At 53.4% G+C, this 20,800-nt stretch overlaps 3 protein-coding genes across 3 annotated transcripts; 1 reads left to right on the top strand and 2 right to left on the bottom strand.

Moving 5' to 3' along the window:
* Positions 1-2,000: 2,000 nt before the first annotated feature.
* On the bottom strand, positions 2,001-2,693 carry PHYSODRAFT_461742 (hypothetical protein; the record flags this gene model as incomplete). Its single annotated transcript, XM_009538508.1, has 1 exon — positions 2,001-2,693. A coding segment is annotated over one exon (693 nt), but the record flags the coding sequence as incomplete, so codon positions are not given.
* Positions 2,694-2,727: 34 nt separating this feature from the next.
* On the bottom strand, positions 2,728-3,624 carry PHYSODRAFT_528599 (hypothetical protein; the record flags this gene model as incomplete). The annotated part of the gene is made up of 3 exons (XM_009538507.1): positions 2,728-2,843; positions 2,989-3,380; positions 3,443-3,624. 3 exons carry the CDS (start codon positions 3,622-3,624, stop codon positions 2,728-2,730), a joined length of 690 nt encoding a protein of 229 aa, XP_009536802.1.
* Positions 3,625-11,451: 7,827 nt separating this feature from the next.
* Positions 11,452-20,772, top strand: PHYSODRAFT_306469 (hypothetical protein; the record flags this gene model as incomplete). Its single annotated transcript, XM_009538506.1, has 1 exon — positions 11,452-20,772. The coding sequence occupies one exon, from the start codon at positions 11,452-11,454 to the stop codon at positions 20,770-20,772; it is 9,321 nt and encodes a 3,106-aa protein (XP_009536801.1).
* Between the last annotated feature and the right edge of the window lie 28 nt (positions 20,773-20,800).

Here is a 20,800-nt window from a genome sequence, read left to right as displayed (position 1 = left end):
AGGCCACCGCGGCGAGCAGGCCATGGTTAACCACCTGCGCCGAGTTTTCCACATCCCTGACCTACGGAGCGTCGTGCACACATATGTGTCGGCGTGCATGTTGTGTCCACATGTAAAGGGAGGAAAGATGATTCGTCGCCCATGGAGCGAAACTATTGAGTGCAATGAACAAAACGGAATCCTACATTGGGATTTTTTTGTCCTTAGGAGAATCCTTTGGGGACAGTAAGTACCTATTGGTGCTGAAGGACCATGCAACACATTTCTGCGAGCTCGTAGTGTGCGATGCGGCGGACAGTGCCGTTGCCACTGCAGCCATCCTCGACTGGCATAGCCGTTTTGGAGCCCCACCAACGTGGGTGAGTGACAACGGCAGCCACTTCAAGAACGAAGTGGTCGCAGAGCATTCGATTAGACTCAAGAGCCAGTAAAACTTTACTTTGGCGTACAGCCCATGGATCAACGGATCTGTTGAACGCGTCAACCGCGACATACTACAAGTGCTAAGAGCGATGACTCTAGAGTACAAAGTGTCAACGAAGGACTGGGCCTACCTCGTACCGTTAATTTAAGCCAGCTTGAATCACACTGCCCTACCTTCGCTCGGCAATCGAGCACCTGTTGAACTTTTCACTGGACTACCATGTCCATACCATGTCCATCGCCTCTCGCTGAGTTCTATCACCCTGGTGACCACAAGCTAGTCACACTGCCGCACAATTCGGCAGAGATGGACAGATACCTAGCAGAGCTGCGAGCCAGTTTGTGCGCAATGCACCAGCCCATCGCTGACCAACGCCTCAAACAGCGGCTTCTTAACAAGAAAAAGGAGCGAGGTGAAAACGTGGTCAACTTTGACGTGGGGGACTACGTCCTACGTTCACGCGTTGATGAGAAAAAAGGCAACAAGCTACTCGTCACGCGGCAAGGACCGTACAAAGTGGTCCGAGCGGACGCTCATTCTTTCCGAATCCGTCATTTAGTGACAGGGGATGAGTATGATGTACATGCATCACGTCTAAAGTTCTACGCGGACAACAAGCTCAACGTAACGGAGGAAATCCTTGAGCATGTTGCCTCCCAGGGCATCATACTGGCCATCAACGGGTTCAAAAAAAACAGATGGAACACCTCCATCAATGACTACGAAGTTCTCGTAAGCTGGAAAGGGTTAGAGTCTGTCGAAGACTCGTGGGAACCGCTCAAATCACTTGCCCATGAAGTCAAGGTTCTACTGGGTCACTACATTCAAAAGCAAGACGCCAAGCTGCGCAAGTACTGGAAGGACCTCCAGTAAAAATTTCAATACAACCTGATGCATGCTTTTGCCAAAATCAACATTCTTCTCCAATATCGGATTCGGTTACGCCACCATGTAGCGATACCGTGTCGTATTACACAAAACTTATTCCGATGTTCTAAAACCCCATATTGGCTCCACAACAATTCGGAACGGGCAACTTCAACACGTTGCACCTGTAACACTTGTTACATAGTATGGACATGGGTACACCTGACCGTTACCTCTGGTACATAAACCAGATTAATATAACTAGTCGAAACGACTTAATCGCCGCTAGCTAGACCAGGCTTGGGGGGGGGCAGTGTAGTGCAGGCAATCTCCAGCCTGCTCCAGCTAGCAGCAGTACTATTGGTCGCAGTCAATCACGGCAAACGTGATGACTACGACAATGAATCTTGCGGATAACGCAAAGTAAGATTACAGTGCCCCGTGCATAACGGAATCCTGATGATCAGGCAGAAATCAAGTGAACTATAACGACAAACTAGATGCCCATTTAACGAAAACTTGGATGACGGCAACTGCAGATCCACTGGTTAGCAGGAGCCGCAGCATTAGGAGTAGATCGTGTCCTCACTTTGACTTTTACCAAGTAATTCACTTCGGCCACACATTCAGGGAGCTCCGCCGGCTCCCCCATCCGTGTCTTCATTCTGCAGACACTACACGCCGCTTTTTGAGCGAACGTCAGTCGCGCAGTCCCCACGCGGCACTTGTGAAAAATGGTGTGCAGCAAGTCGATCATCGCGTGGTGCGACCAGAACAGCGGCTCAGCAGGAGACGCGAAGGTGCCCATGGTGCCGTCCAGGTTGGCGTGCACGAGCGGCGACATCTGGCCAATGCTCTTGCCCTTGAAAACCTGCTGGCGGATCGACGCGTACGTCGTACTGCTAGGGATTGGAGCTTGGCTCCAGTCACTGCGAGGAAGGCACCGGGCGCAGGCCGTGCCATTGAGAGACGAGAGCTGGCAAAAATGATTCAGCGGCGGCTCAGACACGCACCGACCGAAATTCTCCTCGCCGTTAATGTTGAGCGTAACTTCAGTGCCATTCGAAGATCCGCCGAGCTCCTCGGTGATGGCCATGCAGTCAGCGAACGACGAGCATGTCCCCGCAGTCGCGCGGGCCGCAGCGACGATCCAGTTGAAGTAGGGCACCGTCACACACGCGAACTGCGGCCCCTGTCCGCGCAGCATATTCTCAAACACGGCGAGAAAGAGGCGGTGCCAGTAGACAAACATACACTGACGGTGAGCCTCCATCTCGGATCGCATCTCCGTGTGCATCTCGACAATTTTGATGTAGTCGCCGGAGTCCACTGCAGCAGCGATGGCGTTCTTATACGTGTCCTTCTCTGCAGGGGCTGACATATCCCAGTCCTTGCGGATACGCGGGCCGCAAGTCGGTTGAGTTTGGCTACATTTTTCAGTGTCCGAGTCGCGGCAACAAGTCCGACCCACGGATGAACTTCGTGGTGCTTGTCACCGTTGGGAAGCTTTCTGGAGGTGCTGCATACTTACTCTCGATCTTGTGGGAGGCCGCTCGGACTCGCGGCAACTCGCGCGACGTGTTGGTCCGGATGACACTCGTGGACGCCCTCCAGCATGCGCAGCTCGCTCTCCTGCTGCTGGACGCCGTTCAGATTATGCCGCTTTTGTCGTTGATGTGCCTTTGGCGGGGAGTGACTGTGAGTATCGTTGCCGTTGCGCTTGCAGTTGGCTTGGAGCTCGAGCTGCTTGCACTTTTGCTTCACCTGGAGGCGTCTGTCGACTTTCGACAGCTGCTCGGAGAAATAGCGGTACTTGGCAGCGTCTGCTGCGAGCTGCTTGGTGTCAAACAACGATTTGGTCTGGTCCAGTCTCCGCTTCATCTTCCTGTTCTCCTCGGCAATTCGCTCTTGCTCGCGCTGCCACAGCGGGAAGTTGGAGAGTCGCTGTGCGTTGAGATGCTCCTCGGTATGATGCGAGACGTCGAACTGCTTCGGCAGCTTCTTGTGGATGCGCTCGAGACGTTGAAGCAGTATTTGGTTGTGTTGCAAGATCTCGGTCTTTCTATCTACCCAATGTGAGATGTATAAGCTTCATGGTCGAAATGCTAGATAGAGTACATCGAGGCAGACACGGACGCACCTAGCTCCTACTTAATCCGTTTGGCATTGTTCATGGTGCGTTCATCGGCCTCCGTATCGAGGACGGACTGGGCGTGCTTGACTCGCTGTTGGTTGCGAAGCCGCGTCTCCTCATGGTTCGTCGCAGTTAGGAGATTGTCGTCGCCAAACTCATATTCCGCCGAATATGCCAGTGAGCGCCGCTGCCTGGTCATGAAGCCGCCACAGCGCGCCAGCGGACTGTCGTGGGGCTCGTTATCCTGGCTGCGTCGTGACGGACTCACTCAATTCCTTCGCAGGGTAAACCTGAAAATGAAAAAGACATCGCTATTTCCGGGAGGGCATAAGACTCGGGAGCAAATGTCGGAAATACCGTCCCACGAATTCTTTTGGCGAGGCTTGGAGGACGCCATGCGTCAATGGTTGACTCGACGTTCCGGTGTGAGACCTGCCTTCACTCGGCGTAATTGGTCATAGATCACGCCTGAGCCAGCCATGTCAGCAGACCCATCGGCTCCTATGCTCCACGCCAAAAAATAAAAAAGATGTATTCTGTAATTGCCCGACTCTTGTAGCCTGGCTCGGACATGTTGGTGTCCGACAATGCAGGTCCCTGCCCGACTGTCGATCCCCAGCGCTCACGGGCCGAGCCCAGAGCCTCGGGAACGATTTTGTATCCAATGCAAACTCAATCTAGCGAAGAGCCAAATAGAGCTGCACCTGATGGTGTACAGTATGTCTTTTCCTGAGAAAAGGCTAAAAGCTAGTGCAAAAAGAATGTCGAAAGTGTACGAAATCAGAAGAAGACTAGTTGAAATTAATCGAGCTATGAATGGCTCCTGAGAGCCCATTAAAAACCTAGCTGCACTCGCTCAGGCATTTTATCTACGAAGTCTTTGTATGATACTATGCTTGCTTTGTGTGAGACGACATTGCGATCCGTAGGAATACACCGCCCCATTTACTACTGGGGTGTATTAATGCAATTATGCACTACTTGATCCTGTTCTTGTCAAAACAACTTTGAAGTACATCGTCACCGATATTAGTTCAGAACATCCTAATGCTACATGAATACGGTACGGCCAGCTTAATACTTCATATATGGCGATCTTGGACGAATAGAAGCAGACGTTTTTTGGTGTTAGATATTCAGGCGACCCGGACGCAATATGTGTGCGACTGCGCCATGTTTGATCAGAGTTTTAATGCTTCTAAGCTACGTCGTCACTGTACTCCCAGATTCTTGCGCGAGAGGGAGCCCGAGCGGACAGCGTCAGGGCAAAGGACAAATACCCGGTGTATCCTACTCCTACACGCGATCGAGACCTGCTAAACCTCAGTTTTGACTTATCAAACTTGAAACAAATTGCTGGTTTCATCCGTTTACCCAGCAATTCAGTTGAGTAGTTAGCCTGCACGGAGTTTTCTCCTTTTGTCGCCATCGGTAAGTTTCTGAGCACAACACGGCAAAAGATTCTGCCTTGGCATCAGCGCACATTTCAGTGGCAGGAAGGAAGGAAATTACGTCGATTAGCTAGTTGTTGATGATCGTTCTGCTTACTACAACATAATCAAAGTTAAAACTAAATCCGCGGAATCTTGATCTGACGAGCAGGAGGAGCTCGAAGCGTTGAAGTACCAACTCAACTAACTCTGCGTTCGTGTTCAATTTATCGGAGTGGCGATATAAAGACTGGCAACGGCTTTGAAAAGAAGCGATCAAACTTGGTACACTTGGCTGCATAGTGGTAGATTAGGCAGATGCTGCGGCTGCGAAGCAGGCGCAGGAGATGCCCGAATACATCGTTTCGTTTTCGTTCGTTTTAAGTTGAGGTGGATTGCAGTCACTTAGCCGAACTAACGACCTAGAGAATGCCCGATCCTTCAGCGCTTACAGGTCGGAGAAGGATGAGCTGCCTACTCGGTTATGGTAGCAGCAGATGTACACGTGTTACTGCGTGCCAGTGAGCTTGGAGGCTCGGCCGATGTCCTCCTTATCTGGATTATTGTCCATCCAGTGCTCGGCAAAATACCGAGCTAGCTTCGAACTGCGAAACCCACCCGGGTCCCCAATAGTTTTATTGCTATTTTTACTTACGCAACGCTGATGCTCCACGCCAAAAAATAAACTAGGGCTCCGCGAAGGCTGGGATAGGAGGGTTTTGGAATAAACCCTTTTATTAGTTGTTTTTTTTTTTACGAGCCACGGTCATCTCCTGCGCCTGCTTCGCAGCCGCAGCATCTGCCCGGTAATGGAACCTGCACCGGTTCCGAGCACCTTGGGCCTACGAAGGATAAAATGAAGACTGAATTGATGGAGCGTTAGCTGCTCACTGCCTGAGCTCCTACCAACACTCACGGGTTCCTACCCGTTCCCATACAACGACCTGTTTTTCTCTGCTTCTCAGCTTTCGTCTCAACTGCCATGACCAGGTCTCAGATATGCATTCCAACACGGCCTCCTCGAAGAGCACTCTTCGCCTATTGCACGCTTCCAACACCGGCCAGCAACAGCAACGCCTTGAGTCTCTTCTTGTCAAGAGGCTTAGTGAACGTGTCGGCAGGGTTCTGCTCACCCTTCACCTTGCGCAGCTCAATAGCTCCTTTCTGCACTTGCTCCCGCACATAGTGCCAACGTAGCTCAATGTGCCGCGTGCGGCGGCTGTAGGTTGGGCTTGTAGCCATCACGTGGTATGGGAAGCTTGTATCCGCCACCACTTCATCACTGCTCGGCGCCAGACGCACATTCACCTCCATGGGATTCCCAACAGCATGAGCCTCACTGTAGCCAAACTTATTCAAAATCTCATTTGCGTACTTCTCCTGTCGAATTGTAATCCGCTCCGTGGTCTGCTCGACCTCAACGCCCAAGTACTGCGCGAGCTGCCCTTGGTCCTTGATCCCATACGCTTCGTTCAGTTCCTTGAACAAGCGCTCCTTGTACGGCTCGTCGTTTGTCGCAACGATAATATCGTAGACTAGCACGTACGCAATCGTCTCACCCTCGAGACGATAGTACAGACACGGCTCCGTCAGAGATCGCAGGTACCCGTGATCCAGAAACCACTGGTTCAGTTCCGTATTCCACTCGCGACCTGACTGCCGCAGTCCATACAATGCTTTCAGTACCACTTACACATGCCCCTTCACTTTACAGGGATAACCATCGATCGATCGTAGGTACTGCCGAATACTCAGACGAGCATTCAAGTATGCGGTGTTTATATCTCCACCAAACACACTCAGTCCCAACTCTGCTGCTATCGCCAGCAGCAGTCGAAACGACGACATCCTACCAACGGGGGCGAACGTCTCACGAAAGTCTATCCCGGGTCGCTGATAATTGCCGAATGCAACAATGCGAGCCTTGAAGCGGATCACATATCCTTGGTGGTCCGTCTTCAAGTCATACACCCACATCGTATTCACCAGCAGTGCATCCTCAGGCATCTCTTCGCCAGGAATCTCCATGATAACGCCTTTAGCTTTCAGCGCTGCAATCTCCTCCATTTCGCCCATCAGAAAGAACTCTCGCCACTTAGAGCGCATCATCTCACGGTGGTTCCGAGGAATCTTCACATTACTTGCTCTTATGGGTTGTCCATTCTTGTCCAGAATACGCGAGGTATTGAGCGCAGCGTTCATCACATAGTCCTTCAAGTAACTGGGACGGCGACGCTCGTCGTACTCGCGAGGACCGGTGCGTGTCTTCTTCACATCTGTCTTTGCTGCATCTCGCTCGACGCGCACCTCTTCCGACGGAGTTTCGTCACGATGCGACCGCTTCCCGATAATCATCCGCAGGGTCGGTGGGAACATCACACTAGCGTCAATAATCTCGCCAGCCGCTGCATGACCACTCGAATGCACCCTCTTGACCGATTCGGTCTCACCGAAGTCCTCTTGCAGTGACTGAGTGCGCGACGGGTTTGCATCTCCCTCGTGCTCGTCCGGAGCCAAGACACTTGCCACAGTAACATCATCATCATTGAGAATTTCATCGTCATCCTCTTCCTCAGCATCACTATGCGCTCCTCCTACCAGCGATGACCCACACGTTCCGGTTACCTACACGGCGTCGTCACTCCCAGCAGCACCGTCGTCTTCATCAGCAGCGTCCTCACCGCTGTCAGTGACTTTCTCATCATCGTTCGCAGGAGTCGTAAGCGTACGAATTCCACACTTGCCTCCATCGAGGCGCTCGCCAGTGCCGCCAGTCTCGTCGGCACCACCGCTGTTGTCCTGCTGCTCTTCATTCACTGACTCTCCATCAACAACAGCTTGGCTTTCATCTCCCGCCTCGATAATAATATTCTCGACAACGGCGTCCTCAAAAGTAGACTGCATTTCACCGCTTTGCTCTAGTCCCGCCACTGCTGTACTCGCCCGTGTAGCCATGTTCGTATTTGAAGCCTGATCGGCATCACCCCGGTGGCACTGGCGTCGGTCACCGTGCGTCTGACGAAGTGCAACGACTCCAAGTCCTCGTCATCCACGTCCACTTCGTAGCGATCACGGTACATGACGTCCTCAGCCACTCTCAGATCAGGAACAAACTTAGCAGTGTGCTCGTCAGGAAAATAGACCTTACATCCGATCACATCTTCTGCATACCCGAGCACAAAGCCAATTCTTGCGTTATTGTGGTGCTTCTTCCGCTGAGGAGACACCGGCACGTGTACATAAGCCAGTGCACCAAACTTCCGGATATGGTGCACGTCCGGCTGAATCCCAAACATCATCTCGTAAGGAGCACCGCCTGTGCCCTTATTGTACACACGATTCTTCACGTACACCGCGTTTCGCAGTGCTTCCGGCCATAGGCTCCGGGGGAAGCCTGCTTGCGCCATCGTCGCCTTCGCCATGCCCTCCAGCGACTGATGAGTCCGCTCGCACAAGTTGAGTTGTGAGGGTTTAGGGCCGACTTTCACATGTTCAATCCCTTGCGAATCGTACCAGGTTGTCATTTCATCGTTGAAAAACTCTCCGCCCTTATCCGTCAGCACTTGCTGTACAACGCACCCCTGACATTACGACCCGCCTGCCGCTCGGCCCAGAGAACATACTCCTTCATGAGTCTGTTGATCACAGGACTTTGCTTGTCACTAAGCAGGTGTACCGTGACGAAGCAAGAGTATCCGTCCATAATGATCAGCACGGCCTCATACCGTGTACCGCAGTCTTTACTGGGGATTAGGAGGTCAGCGTACACAACCTGGTTCGGCTCCTTGGTTGCCCGATCCAAATTCTTCCTGTACGTCTTCCTCTTCTGTTTGCCCAGATGACATGCATCGCATGTGTCCTCTTTCCGCTGAGTCAGCAGCACCCCACGTACTAGGCCTTTGTCCACCATGGTCTTCAAATATTGCGGACAGACGCTCGTGCCAAAGTGCCAGTGAGCCGACTCCCTCTGCAGCAGTGTAGTTGCACAGGGCACGATCCTGAGGGGTGAATTGCTCTCGCTCACCAGGGCCAATCACCTGGAACCCCCAAGTAGATTCCTGCGGAGTAGCGACAGCCACTGCTCTCCCCTCTCTTAAGACGACGAAGCTTCGAGTTGCAATGTCATAGTCAAACTCAAATCCTCGAGCGTACGCCAGTCCCGGTGAAAACAATCCATACTCAGCTCCAGGGATGAAAAACACATCGTCCAGAAGCATTACAACTTGTTCACCACCGACTTCTGTGGCCAATGTCACCGTTCCTACGCCCGCAATGCGTGCAGCAATGGTTGGAGTCACTCCACGGACAGTCCGTATGCCCGCCGTGTCAGCTGTGAACGACACAAATTCCGAGCGATTCCCCGTCACATGTGAATTTGACGCAGTGTCGAAGAACCACCACCCACTGCCGTAGTCCGCAGCACCTTGATCACTGTCCTCCAGTAGTACCTCAGTACCTTCTGCACCGTGATCACTAAGTAGTTCCTCCTCACCATGTGGTTCAACGTGCTCGTCATGTGCATTTCGTAGCTCCTCGTGCATCTCTGGCTGCTCCTCCGCCACTAACCCCGTCACAACACCAGGATCCGCATCATCCTGCGTCGGACTCGATGAAACACCACTCTCCTGGCGCAGGGTACAATTTCCCCGCGGTTTTCGCTTCTCCTCAAAGTCATCAGCACCGCTTTGCTTCTTTGTCCTCTCCGGGCAATTTGCTTTGAGATGTTTATCACTCCCGCAGACATAACATAGCCGCGTCTTCTTTGACCCACTAGTCCTGCTCTGCTCATCTCCTTTGCCACTTCCACCTCGTTGCCCACCATGGCCCCCTTGCTTCTCACTACGCTTGCCTCTGAACTCTTTCTGTCGAGCGGCCACAGCAAGAATCAATTCTCGAACCCGCTTCGGTGTGTACACGCTCGGGTCCGCGCCATAGTAAATGGAAGACTTCAACCGCTCAAACTCAATCTGGTCCGGCAAACTCTCAAGCAGCATATCCACCATTGTATTATCGGCAATAACATGCTGCAAGTCCGCCAACTCGGTCTTGAGGTTGAACATCCTGCAAAGATGGAGGTTCGTGTCTCCTCCAGGCGTCAGCTTCATGCTCCACATCTCGTTCTCCACGCGACGAATCGTGTAGGCCTTGATGGCTTCATTCTGCTTGCCCTCGTACAGGTTGCAGAGATCCGCCCACATCTCCGATCCTGTCTCCTTGTCGCGTATCTGCTGAAGAGCGTCCGGCGGCACGGACGTACCTACCATGCGCATGATCTTGAGCTGCTCTGCGTCGAAAGCCTCCAGCCTCTCCGCACTCGCAGTCGCGAGCATCGCCCTGGTCAGGTCTCCGACCGCGATCTCCTTGAGCTTGTTCTCCTTGAACATGTTCATCATGGCCCACTTGTACGTCTGGCAATCCTTGCCGCTCCAGTTCTTCGGCACCCCTTCGTTCGTGTACTTCAGGGGCTTCGACATCCCGAGTAGCTGCCGCCGGCAGCATGCTTTGGGCTCATAACCCTAATGGAACCTGCACCGGTTCCGAGCACCTTGGGCCTACGAAGGATAAAATGAAGACTGAATTGATGGAGCGTTAGCGGCTCACTGCCTGAGCTCCTACCAACACTCACGGGTTCCTACCCGTTCCCATACAACGACCTGCTTTTCTCTGCTTCTCAGCTTTCGTCTCAACTGCCATGACCAGGTTTCAGATATGCATTCCAATACCCGGTACTTCACCTCAACGGCGAAGATGCAAGATATGACTTGGCAGTAATTATATACAGTAATGAAATGAACCTTTCCCAAGATCTGCTTGTAGCTTGTAGAAAAATGAAAATGCTTGCCTTTGCATGCTACTGGAGTATCCGCCCGCTTCAATCATTCATTTTACTTCACTCCATCCCGTTCGATATATGTTACTGACTCATACCGGTTCAAACTACCCGAAGGGCCCAGTGCGGCACCGGAGCCGTACCGGTTTCAAGAAAATATACAAGTTAGATGTCAAGAGGCATCATTTGACTTGACGTACCACGGATATAATCCTATGTGGTCTGCGATGGCAGTACTAACGTTGCTTCCTATCCCAGTAAAAGATGTATTCTGTAATTGCCCGACTCTTGTAGCCTGGCTCGGACATATTGGTGTCCGACAATGCAGGTCCCTGCCCGACTGTCGACTCGCCAGTGACCAGAGACTATCAAAGAGGTTTGAGTCGGGGACTTGAGAGGGCCGAGTTAGCGGCAAATATCAAACGACAAAAAGTGGACAAAGTCGATTAACCAGGCTTTGGGGCTCTAACAGAGATAGCGACGGGCTTATGTTCGAGAGGTGCAGACTGAGCAGGTCGATAATACTCGGCGTGCTTGCCGGTGCTGCCCACTGCAGGATGCACTGGCCGGACATGCGGAAGACTTCAACTTGAAGCCGGTCCACCCACAAACTTTCCGCATCAACTTGACGTGCACCACACAATTCCGCGCGGGCGTTGCCGCCTCCAAAAAGCTCTTGGCTCCGAGTGCGGAAGGCGCGTGAAGGAGGCGGCGTCTTGCGCGGTCGATTCTGCGTCTCCCAGGGCTCCTCGGAGACCCGCCGACCATGCATTTCGCGTGTCTTGTGTGCGAGCAGGTAGTGGGCGGCGTCCTCGCGGCGAAAGCGCGCGATCCCGCCCACAAAAGAGCCCGGACTGCGACTGATGCGGAGCCCCTCCGTGACCCAGAAAATTCGTCGTTTGGCGCCCCCAGCGGCGCGATTTCGGCGGGAAAACACGCCCAGGCACCGTCCACGACGACAGAAGACGCTCAGGTATCCCGCTGCTGCGTTTGTGACGGTATTTACCACACGCCGTGCCTGTCGAAGCTCGAGGGGGGTCTGGAACAAGGGCTAGCAGCGATCGGAGCGGCTTTTACGTGCGCGAAATGCCGCTTTGAGGCCAAGAAACAGACGGACTGTGGGGACGAGACATTCGACGAGGAAGCGCTGCCGATTCTCGTGCCGGCGCTGGCTTTCCCGTACGTGAGGCGGCCCTGGAAGGCCCGCAACGACGGGAATTTCACGAAGCACAGTGGAATTTCAGTGGAGAAGGAGGAAATTGACGATGAAGAGATGGACGAGAGTGATGGCCATGGGTGGAGCGTGTTCTCTACTGCTGTGGAGGTGTGCACGACCTGCCGACAGGTGCAGATCGCTACGGAGGAAAGGGACAGCTGTCCGAAGTGCCATGACGCCAAGCTGCATCGACGCTGTGTGCTGCACCATCAAGCGGAGCATGGATCCACGAAAAAGAAGATGAAGAAGGCGTATCGTGCAACGGGAAGGAAGAGACGACGTACCGAAGGCACGTTGGAGTGGTGCGCACCGTGCCTGCAGCAGAACGGCAAGCAGGCCAAGCAGCTGGGGGATGGATCTATTGAGACGCGCACCATTGCAATGCTCGTGCGTGACGAAGATAAGACGGAGGAGCAAGTACAGTGGTGGAAGGACTGCAGTGTGTGCAAGGGACGCTTTTGTTTGCAGGAGTTCTGCGACCCACAGGAGACGGATGCGAGTCTGGACGAGGTGCTCGAGCACGCGCTATTGGATGATGAAAGTGGTGCTGAATGGCGTTGTGGACGTTGCGCTCAAGAAGCTGCTGTAGCTGCCTCGGTGGCAGGTGTTAGCGCAGCGGATGCACTGGTTACGGCTACTCCCGAGCTCGTGACCGTGCTGATCTGTGATGGATGCGATCAGGAGTTCGATATGGCTAGCATTTCTCCACCCCTGTCAAGCATTCCAGAAGGTGATTGGTTTTGCAGTAACTGCGTTTCCCAGTCAAGGGGCGCTGCCACCGGTGCTGGCAGTTCGACGGCGCCACTAGTTCCCGTGACGCTGTTGCTTTGTGACTTGTGTGACGGTGAATTTGATATGATGGCGTTGGATCCACCGCTAACCGAAGTGCCAAGTGGCGACTGGTTCTGTTCAGCTTGTAGTTCCACGCAAGACACCCCGAGTCGAGGCACAACCCGCCGCCTGAAAACAAACGCTGGCCCAACTCATGATCCTCCAAGTGATGTGTCCGCCACACAAGACACCCCGAGTCGAGGCACAACCCGCCGCCTGAAAACAAACGCAACTCATGATCCTCCAAGTGATGTGTCCGCCACACAAGACACCCCGAGTCGAGGCACAACCCGCCGCCTGAAAACAAACGCTGGCCCAACTCATGATCCTCCAAGTAATGCTTCCGTCGACGATAATGCTAGTGTTGACCCGCGCGTGCTCATCCCACAGCCAATCACCATGGTGGTATCGTCTGTTGGTATCCGGAATGAATTTGATGGAATTAAGGCTACGAGTGGGTGGAGCTATACCAATCCGACTGTGGTGGTTGCAGACCCAGACGACAACCTTGCTGCCTTCAAAATTGATGACGTCGAGGAAAGCGAAATTTGTATTGTTTGCGATATCTGCTTTGGTGAATTCAAGATGACCGACGTCTTGGGTACCGGTGATGCATCTGCTGTTCCCGCTCGCCCGTGGTTTTGCAAGCCGTGTCTTAGAGCCCTCAAGCGAAGCAGAAAGAAGAGGCCTCGGTTTTCCAAGCAAATGGTGCTGGAGATGCAAGTCTACGGCCGTCTTTTACGACCGACTGCCGAGAAGGTTTCGGATATTGGAGAAGTTATTCGTCTTGGAAATCCACCAAACTCGCGTGCAGAGCGGCGCAAAATGTACGAGCTTGTTGGGAAAAGCGTGGGGGTCTTTTTGCAGTGGGACAAGCAGTGGGTGATAGGGCGCGTTACAGCCTTTCACGCGACACACCCTTCAATGCACCACACTGTCTGCTTCGACGACGGTGTAGTAGCGTCATTGCCGCTGTACGCGTTTCCGATGGTTATTGGAACGCGCACGATGCTTTATGTCAAGGTTCCGGCACTGCAGAACCGGTGGTGGCCTGCACAGGTACTGCAGCTAAATGCTCTTGCGCGAAAGCTGCTTTTTACGACTGACGAAGAAGAGGTTGGAGCACGAGCCAACTTTCGCTTCGTGCGGATATTTGCTGGCAATGACGAGCACGTTGAAACGACTCAGTACATATCATGCTGGGTTCCCAAGTACCTGTGTCGAATTATGAAAAACTTCGTTCCGCCGCCTCCAGAAGAACCGACGACAACAGGAACGATGGACACTGTGAACGACATGTTCGCGACGTCGTTGGAGCGGGCGCACCATGAGACGCAAGCCGAAATTGATCATTTAGACCGCGTGTTTCAAGCATTGCTAGTTGGGTTTCAGCGAGCGATGAAAACTCCAGTGGCACTAGTACTTGAGAAGCCTGGAAAGGGCACGAAGCGCGTTGGTGGGCAGTCGGATGTTGGTGAGCGCTATGCTCAAATCGCCGAAGCCATGCTTGGTAAAATCATTGAGATCACGTCAGTGGGCTCACGCAGCGATGATTTATCCCCAGAGACGTATGTGGTTAAAAGGTTTGACGCCGTCGCGAAAAAACATGGCATTGTACTTCACGATGGTGGAGCGTGTTCGGATGACGAGAAATCCGAGACGATGGTGGACCTACTTCTCGGTACTGATGAGATTGCATACCATTTTGACGATGCCAGTTCTTTCAGCGAGCTGGCAATTATGCTCGAGTTGAGCGGTTCTGACGTGGGTGGAGGTATTCCCGGAGAGTTTCACTCGAAAGAGCTGCTTGAAAGAGCAATTATTCGCGAGACCAGCATACTTCGTGACAGTGCTGCTTTGGCGAAAGCGGACGGGGAAAATAAGGATCCGAACAACTCGTGCAGCTGCTGCTTACTCGGGCCAGACGAACTCCGGGGTGGTGTTGATTCAAATGAAGTTGTGGGAAATGGAGAACAAAAGGAGGAGTTGGTAGAGTGTGCAAAGTGTGACCGAAGATTCCACACTACTTGTTGTGATCCGCCGCACGCGCCAATCTCGCTTGTGAACCCAGAGGATGGCGAGGTTTTGATATCTGATTTGAAGGTACCGTTCGTGTGTAGTGATTGCACGTCGTGCGCGGGCTGCCACCGCCAGAAAGAGAATGAGGACCAAGCCTTGAGGACTGCGACAGGCAATGCCTCTGACGAACTGAGTCCACGTTGGTCACAGTGGCGTCTTCCGTTGCAATCCGCCGCACTATGCTCAAAGTGTATTCCATATTACAAGGCTAACCGGTTCTGTGGTGTCTGTAATCTGGTGCTGGACGACGAGCAATTGGCGACAAGTGTGGATATGCTGACATGTTCGACATGCCACCACTGGATCCACGCGGACTGTGAGCCAGATCCTCACCCGGCTTTCCACGCATTCAGCGCTAGCAGGGATTTCACGTTGGATGTTATCGTCGATGATGAACCAAGCCTACCGAATTCAGAGGGCAACGCGGGGCCTACCGCCACTATCGCCCAAGCAAGTCGTGAAGTTGATACTGAGTCGAACTCAAGTGTAAGGACCCCAGTGGGTAGCCGCAGCCCGTCTGTGGAACGGGAAGCGCCAGCTAATGGGAGAAATCTTGCAATTAGAGATGACGGATTCAAGACGGCCAAGCAGATTGAAGAAGACTTTGCCCATTCCCTTCGGTTTGGAGCTTCGTACGACCCGAAGGTGCTGCACAATTATGAGTGCCTTACGTGCCGTAAGGTTCGTATGCTTCATGTACTCCACCGCCTTGGCGTCGAAGACAAGCTGGACCTGTTCAAAGAGCCTGTAACAGAGGCGATTGCCCCTACATACTTCGACATCATCAAGTCCCCTATGGATCTCAGTACCATGCGGCGCAAAATTCTGGATGGCAAGTACACTTGCGTTAACTTCCGGTCTTTCCGTGACGATTTCGAGTTAATGTGCCTGAACGCTGTCACGTTCAACTCGAAGGAACGCGATTTCTTGATTTGGCGCGAGGCTTGGAGGTTCTACGGCCAAGGACAGAGAATTTTCCGCCAAACGGCACCCAAGGCTCGCATGAAGCAGCGCGGAGGACGCCATTACGATGCCCTGTTAGTCGCAGCGAAGCGGCAGTTGCCTAACAATTCAGCACTAGCTGGAAAAGCGGATGGTGATTCAGTTGAGGCAAACCAGAATGACGGCGATGGTGGAGACAACGACGATGATGACGACCTTGATGATGATGAAGATGGCGACAATGGCTCAGATGCGGGATCAGAAGCAAACACACGAGGAAATGGCCAGCAAGAAAATGCAGGCTCTTCCGTTGGGTCAGCAAGTGCCATGGCATCAGATGCAGCATCAGTGCACGACAGTGATGCAAGCAGTAATTTACCGGATTCAGCAGGAACTAATCAGCGAAGAGAGCTAACTCGTACCGCTAGTTCGGCTGGAACAGCTAATGGATCAATCTCCGCCGTGAGCACAGCGCTCGGTGACCGACGAATTATCACGAATGATGCGCTGATATTCCAGACAAAACTCCGCGCTGGCAATTCGATCTCGCGCGTCCCGCTCTTCCAGCTCGTACAGACGCGCACTTCAGCTCATACATACAGCTGGTTGGATATGTGTGCTGTGTGCGGCAGTGCTGGCTTGCAAAGCGACTTTATTTTCTGCGTTGACTGCGGCGAAGGGTTCCACTCATTCTGCGCTCCCGGTATGGGCATTGACCGCATGGAAGGCAACGACCAGATTCGTGCTTACTGGCGGTGTCCGAACTGCAAAATGTGCGAAATATGTGGTCAACCTGGAGCCGTTTGTGGGGCTGAAGGCAACCCCGGCCGCGTACCTGCAACAGCAGGAAGTATCGACAGCCCAGCTCCTCCTACTCCTACAGCAAGTGGTGTAGTGGAGGCGGACATTTCCCTGGAGCTTTCTATCAGTGAACCACTTTTACTGTGCGCGAATTGCGATCGTGGTTACCACGGTTCTTGCCTAGTGCCAGCTATTAAGCTGCCGAATTCGAAGAAGCGCGACGGCGATACCCTCACAATTTTCTGCGCAAGCTGCGTAACATGCACAAATTGCGAGGATACCAAGAAGAATAGCGTGGAGCACCTGCATTCTGAAGAGGCTAAGAAGGACCATCTCGCGACCCTCGAGCGCACTTACAGCTACGAACGAAATAAGTGCTTGCACTGCCACAACCGCCGAGAGCGCGAGGCGGAAGCTCTCAAGGAAAAGACCCGACTGCTGACGGAGGTGTGGTCCGAAGCTGCGCGCAAAAACAAGAAGGACGCTGAAAAGTGCCCACTCTGTCGACGTAAATGGGATGCCGACTCCGAAGAACTTATGCAGTGTGATGCCTGTGAGCGTTGGGTGCATCCTCCGTGCGATGCCTTGCTGAAGGCTGAACCTAAGCGGTACCAGATCCTCGTGGACGATCCCAATGCTGTGTACGTGTGTGCTGCGTGCCGTCCCCAGGAACGTGCGCACCTTACCAGCAAGGCCTCTGATGGTGAAGGTTGGCGATGTCAGGTGCTCATTGCCGATATTCAGCGTAAGCGTTTGCAGTGCGAGTCCAGCTGGAAGGAGACGCACATGCAGCATGAACAGGTTGAGCGGTGGAAGCGTTTGGCCGACCACACGCCTGTTTACTTGTACGTGCTGCGCCTTGGAGAGGAATGTCTCCGGAATTTCGCGTACCGCAGCCTCAACTTTCAAAGTGACTGGTATCGCTTTACGAAGCAGCAAGAGCTAGATGCGAGTGGGGTGACTTTGCCAGATTGGCTACTGCGCAAGGCCAATCGGTACATGCGGTTCAAACGGTACGTTCGAGGACCTCGCGCAGCAGCCCGGCGTCAAGAGCGGAAGACACAAAGCTTCTACTCTAAGCAAACTGTCGGCTTAAACACTCGCAAGGATGCGAGTGCCATCTGCACAATTGTATCCGAAGCTGCAAGCTGCGCTGCGCTGTTGGCATGCGTACATCTTCTCTATGGGTGGCGCCCACTTCCTGAAGTTGTACTGCACTTGCTATCGTGCGACGAGGACGGAGTGACTGGAACTGAACAACGCAAACTGGGAGAGCCGCTGTTAAAGCGTCTGCGAGCTGGTGAGAGTGTTGACGGCGAAGAGACGAAACCACGATTGAAACTGGAAGAGGAAATCGCTGCGATCAAAGAACAATACGATCGTCGCGTAGCTAAAAGACACCTCGTGCACGAAGCTACTTCAGAAATCACGGTATTTGGCGCCGGTGATGCTGCAACTGGAACTGTAACCTCACCGAACAATGGATCGAAAACAGAGAAGGAACCTTCTTTAAAGGACGGAAGTGGTGACCCACCTTCGGATGCGAAGAGGCCTACGCCTCAAGTGAGTATTGACACGCTACCTGCCTCCAAAGAACACACGACACCTTTGCCAGCAGCATCGCCGCTCACACCGTCCCGCGGAAAGCATGGTGTGATGGTCCAGATGACGACAGCGTGTCCCTTACATGGTTGGCCCACCAGCGCTGAAGGAGAAAAGGACTTGGACGACAGCGAATCCTCTGGCACCTTGACCATACCATTCGAAGACTCTCGATTTTGCGCTTTGTGTTTCATGATTGGCGACAACACTGCGTGTGGACGTCTGCTCTACACCGAGTCCGAAACCTGGGTGCATGTAAATTGTGCGATTTGGTCTATGGAGGTGTACGAGGACGCGGCGGGTGTGCTGCATAAGTGCAACAAGGCAAAACACCGCAGCCGCCTCGTTCGCTGCGACGCATGTGGGCTCATGGGAGCCACTATCGGTTGTACCATAGCACGCTGCACGACACACTACCACTTTCCGTGCGCAGTAGATGCTGGAGTGGCGTTCTTACCGAACGGTGAAACTTGCTGCCCATTTGCACCACACTTGGATATCGTGGCACGAAAACTGAAGGCTACTAACGGAATGCCGTTGTCAATAGCCGCTACGCCTCAAGTCGTTGATGTGAAGGCTGAAGAACCGCAAGCTGTTGAGAACGGAGACGATGAGATGGCCAGCGCAGTATCAGCTACATCTGATCGGAATGCATCGAGTGTAACAATTGATGAAAATGAGTCTGCGGACGCGGTGAGTTCAGCGGAGGATAGTGGAGGCAAGAGCGATGAAAATGCAGACGACAGTGAACCCAAGATGCCGGTCAATGAAGATTTGACGACATCGAGGCTCCCAACAGCTTCGCCCGACAGTGCTGCGGAAGCCGAGGCACCCTCGATTGATGAAATTAAGGAAGAGAGTGTTGATGCACCTGCAGACAAGAAGACGGGCGAAGAAAATTCGCAGACCCCCGCGCAGGACAACAAAACAGCCAGTGACGAACCTGTGGCAGCTCCAGAATATGTGCTACCAGTGATTAATCCGCGTCCGGAGCCGCGAAGAAGTCTATTCAGTGACCCACCACTCGTGACAGTGTCTGATTTGAAAAAGAAGAAGCGTGCCGAGATCAAACGCGGCATCAAGCCACGTCCGATGTGCTACCGCCTGGGTGCGCTGACGGTTCACTCTCTTGGTCACGTGTTTGTTGGCAACGGAAGCTTCCATACTCGAACGGCTATTTACCCGCTGGGATTCCGTAGCACTCGCATTTTCTGGAGCACACGTCACCTGGCGACACGTTGTCTCTATGAATGTGTGATCTCTAGCACCGAAATTGAAGAGCGACGTGCCCGCCGACTAAAGGGTGAAGTTGAAGCTGATGATGGTGAGTATGATCAGCATCGACAACGACCGCGCGTGGTGTTTAAGATTACAGCGTCGGATGACCAAGAGCGACCAATTGTAGCATCTACACCGGAAGATGCGCTGATCGAGTTACGGAGCCGCGTGGTGTCACTCTATGAAGAGCAGAGAGGATTCTCTGCGACTCCCCGATGTGGCGGTCGAAGGCACGGCTCTGCTGCGGTGGAGACTGAGCGAAATCCATTCTTGAAGCGCAGCTCGTGGTTCTCGTTTGCACTGAGTGGCGACTACTTCTTTGGATTCGGGCTGCCTGAAATCACACGCCAGATCGAGAAGCTCCCTTACGCGCCTACTACTGCGATTTGCCGCCGCTCTATTGTGAGGAAGCTCCGACAACAACAGCAGCGCCAAGGGCAAAGCCCGCTGGCTGGCTCAGCCGCAGCGACGTGGGGGTCTGGCTCGCGAAAGCGCAGCCATGACACGATGCAGCAAAGTGCAGCTAGTGCAGCTGACGTGATCTCCGCAATGTTTGAGGATGAAGTGGAAGCGGAGCCGTACGAATTCTCGCAAGTGCTACCGTCTGCCGAAGCATTCCAGACTGCCGAAAGAGTGATGGAGCAGCTCATCCGGGCTGAGCAGCGTGCGCGACAGTCCTCTGGATGTGCACGAGCCGATGGGTTTGAGGGCAATAGGCTGTTTGGTGCACCAAAGAAGGCCAAGATCATGCCGAGACGCCAAGCACTCAACAAGGAAGCCACCAACGAGCCCTTAGCCGGAGCAGCGAACGGCAATGCGACTGGAAGCAGCAATAGCGGTGGTGTAGCTATGGATATCGAGCATTTACCGATCACGATGCAGTACCGAGAGCTGCGTCGTCGGCCGTTCGACGAGCGCATGCTGGTTCGGAAGTCATCCATCCACGGCTACGGGTTGTTCATGAAGGAGGCTGTGAGCGAGGGTCAGATGATCGTCGAGTACCAGGGGCAAATGATTAACCAGGCCGTGGCGGATGAGCGGGAACGGCGCTATGAAGAGCAGGGCGTTGGCAGCTGCTACATGTTCCGTCTTGACGAGAAAACGATCATCGACGCTACAAGGTGCGGCAACCTCGCTCGCTTTATCAACCACTCGTGTGACCCCAAGGCTTTCGCGCGCATTGTGGCCGTGGAAGGCGGAGAGAAGAAAATTGTGATTTTCGCCAAGCGGGCTATTGCGGTGGGAGACGAAGTGACGTACGACTACAAGTTCCCGATTGAGGACGAGGCCATCCGCTGCGACTGCAACGCACCGAATTGCATTGGTCGCATGAACTAGTGTCGTCACCATAGCGCAAGGCGAGGTT

This window comes from Phytophthora sojae (assembly GCF_000149755.1).
Source record: "Phytophthora sojae unplaced genomic scaffold PHYSOscaffold_12, whole genome shotgun sequence".
Taxonomy (NCBI): Eukaryota; Oomycota; class Peronosporomycetes; order Peronosporales; family Peronosporaceae; genus Phytophthora; species Phytophthora sojae.
The sequence above is the reverse complement of the archived record's forward strand: the minus strand, read 5'-3'. Positions and strand labels throughout refer to the sequence as shown.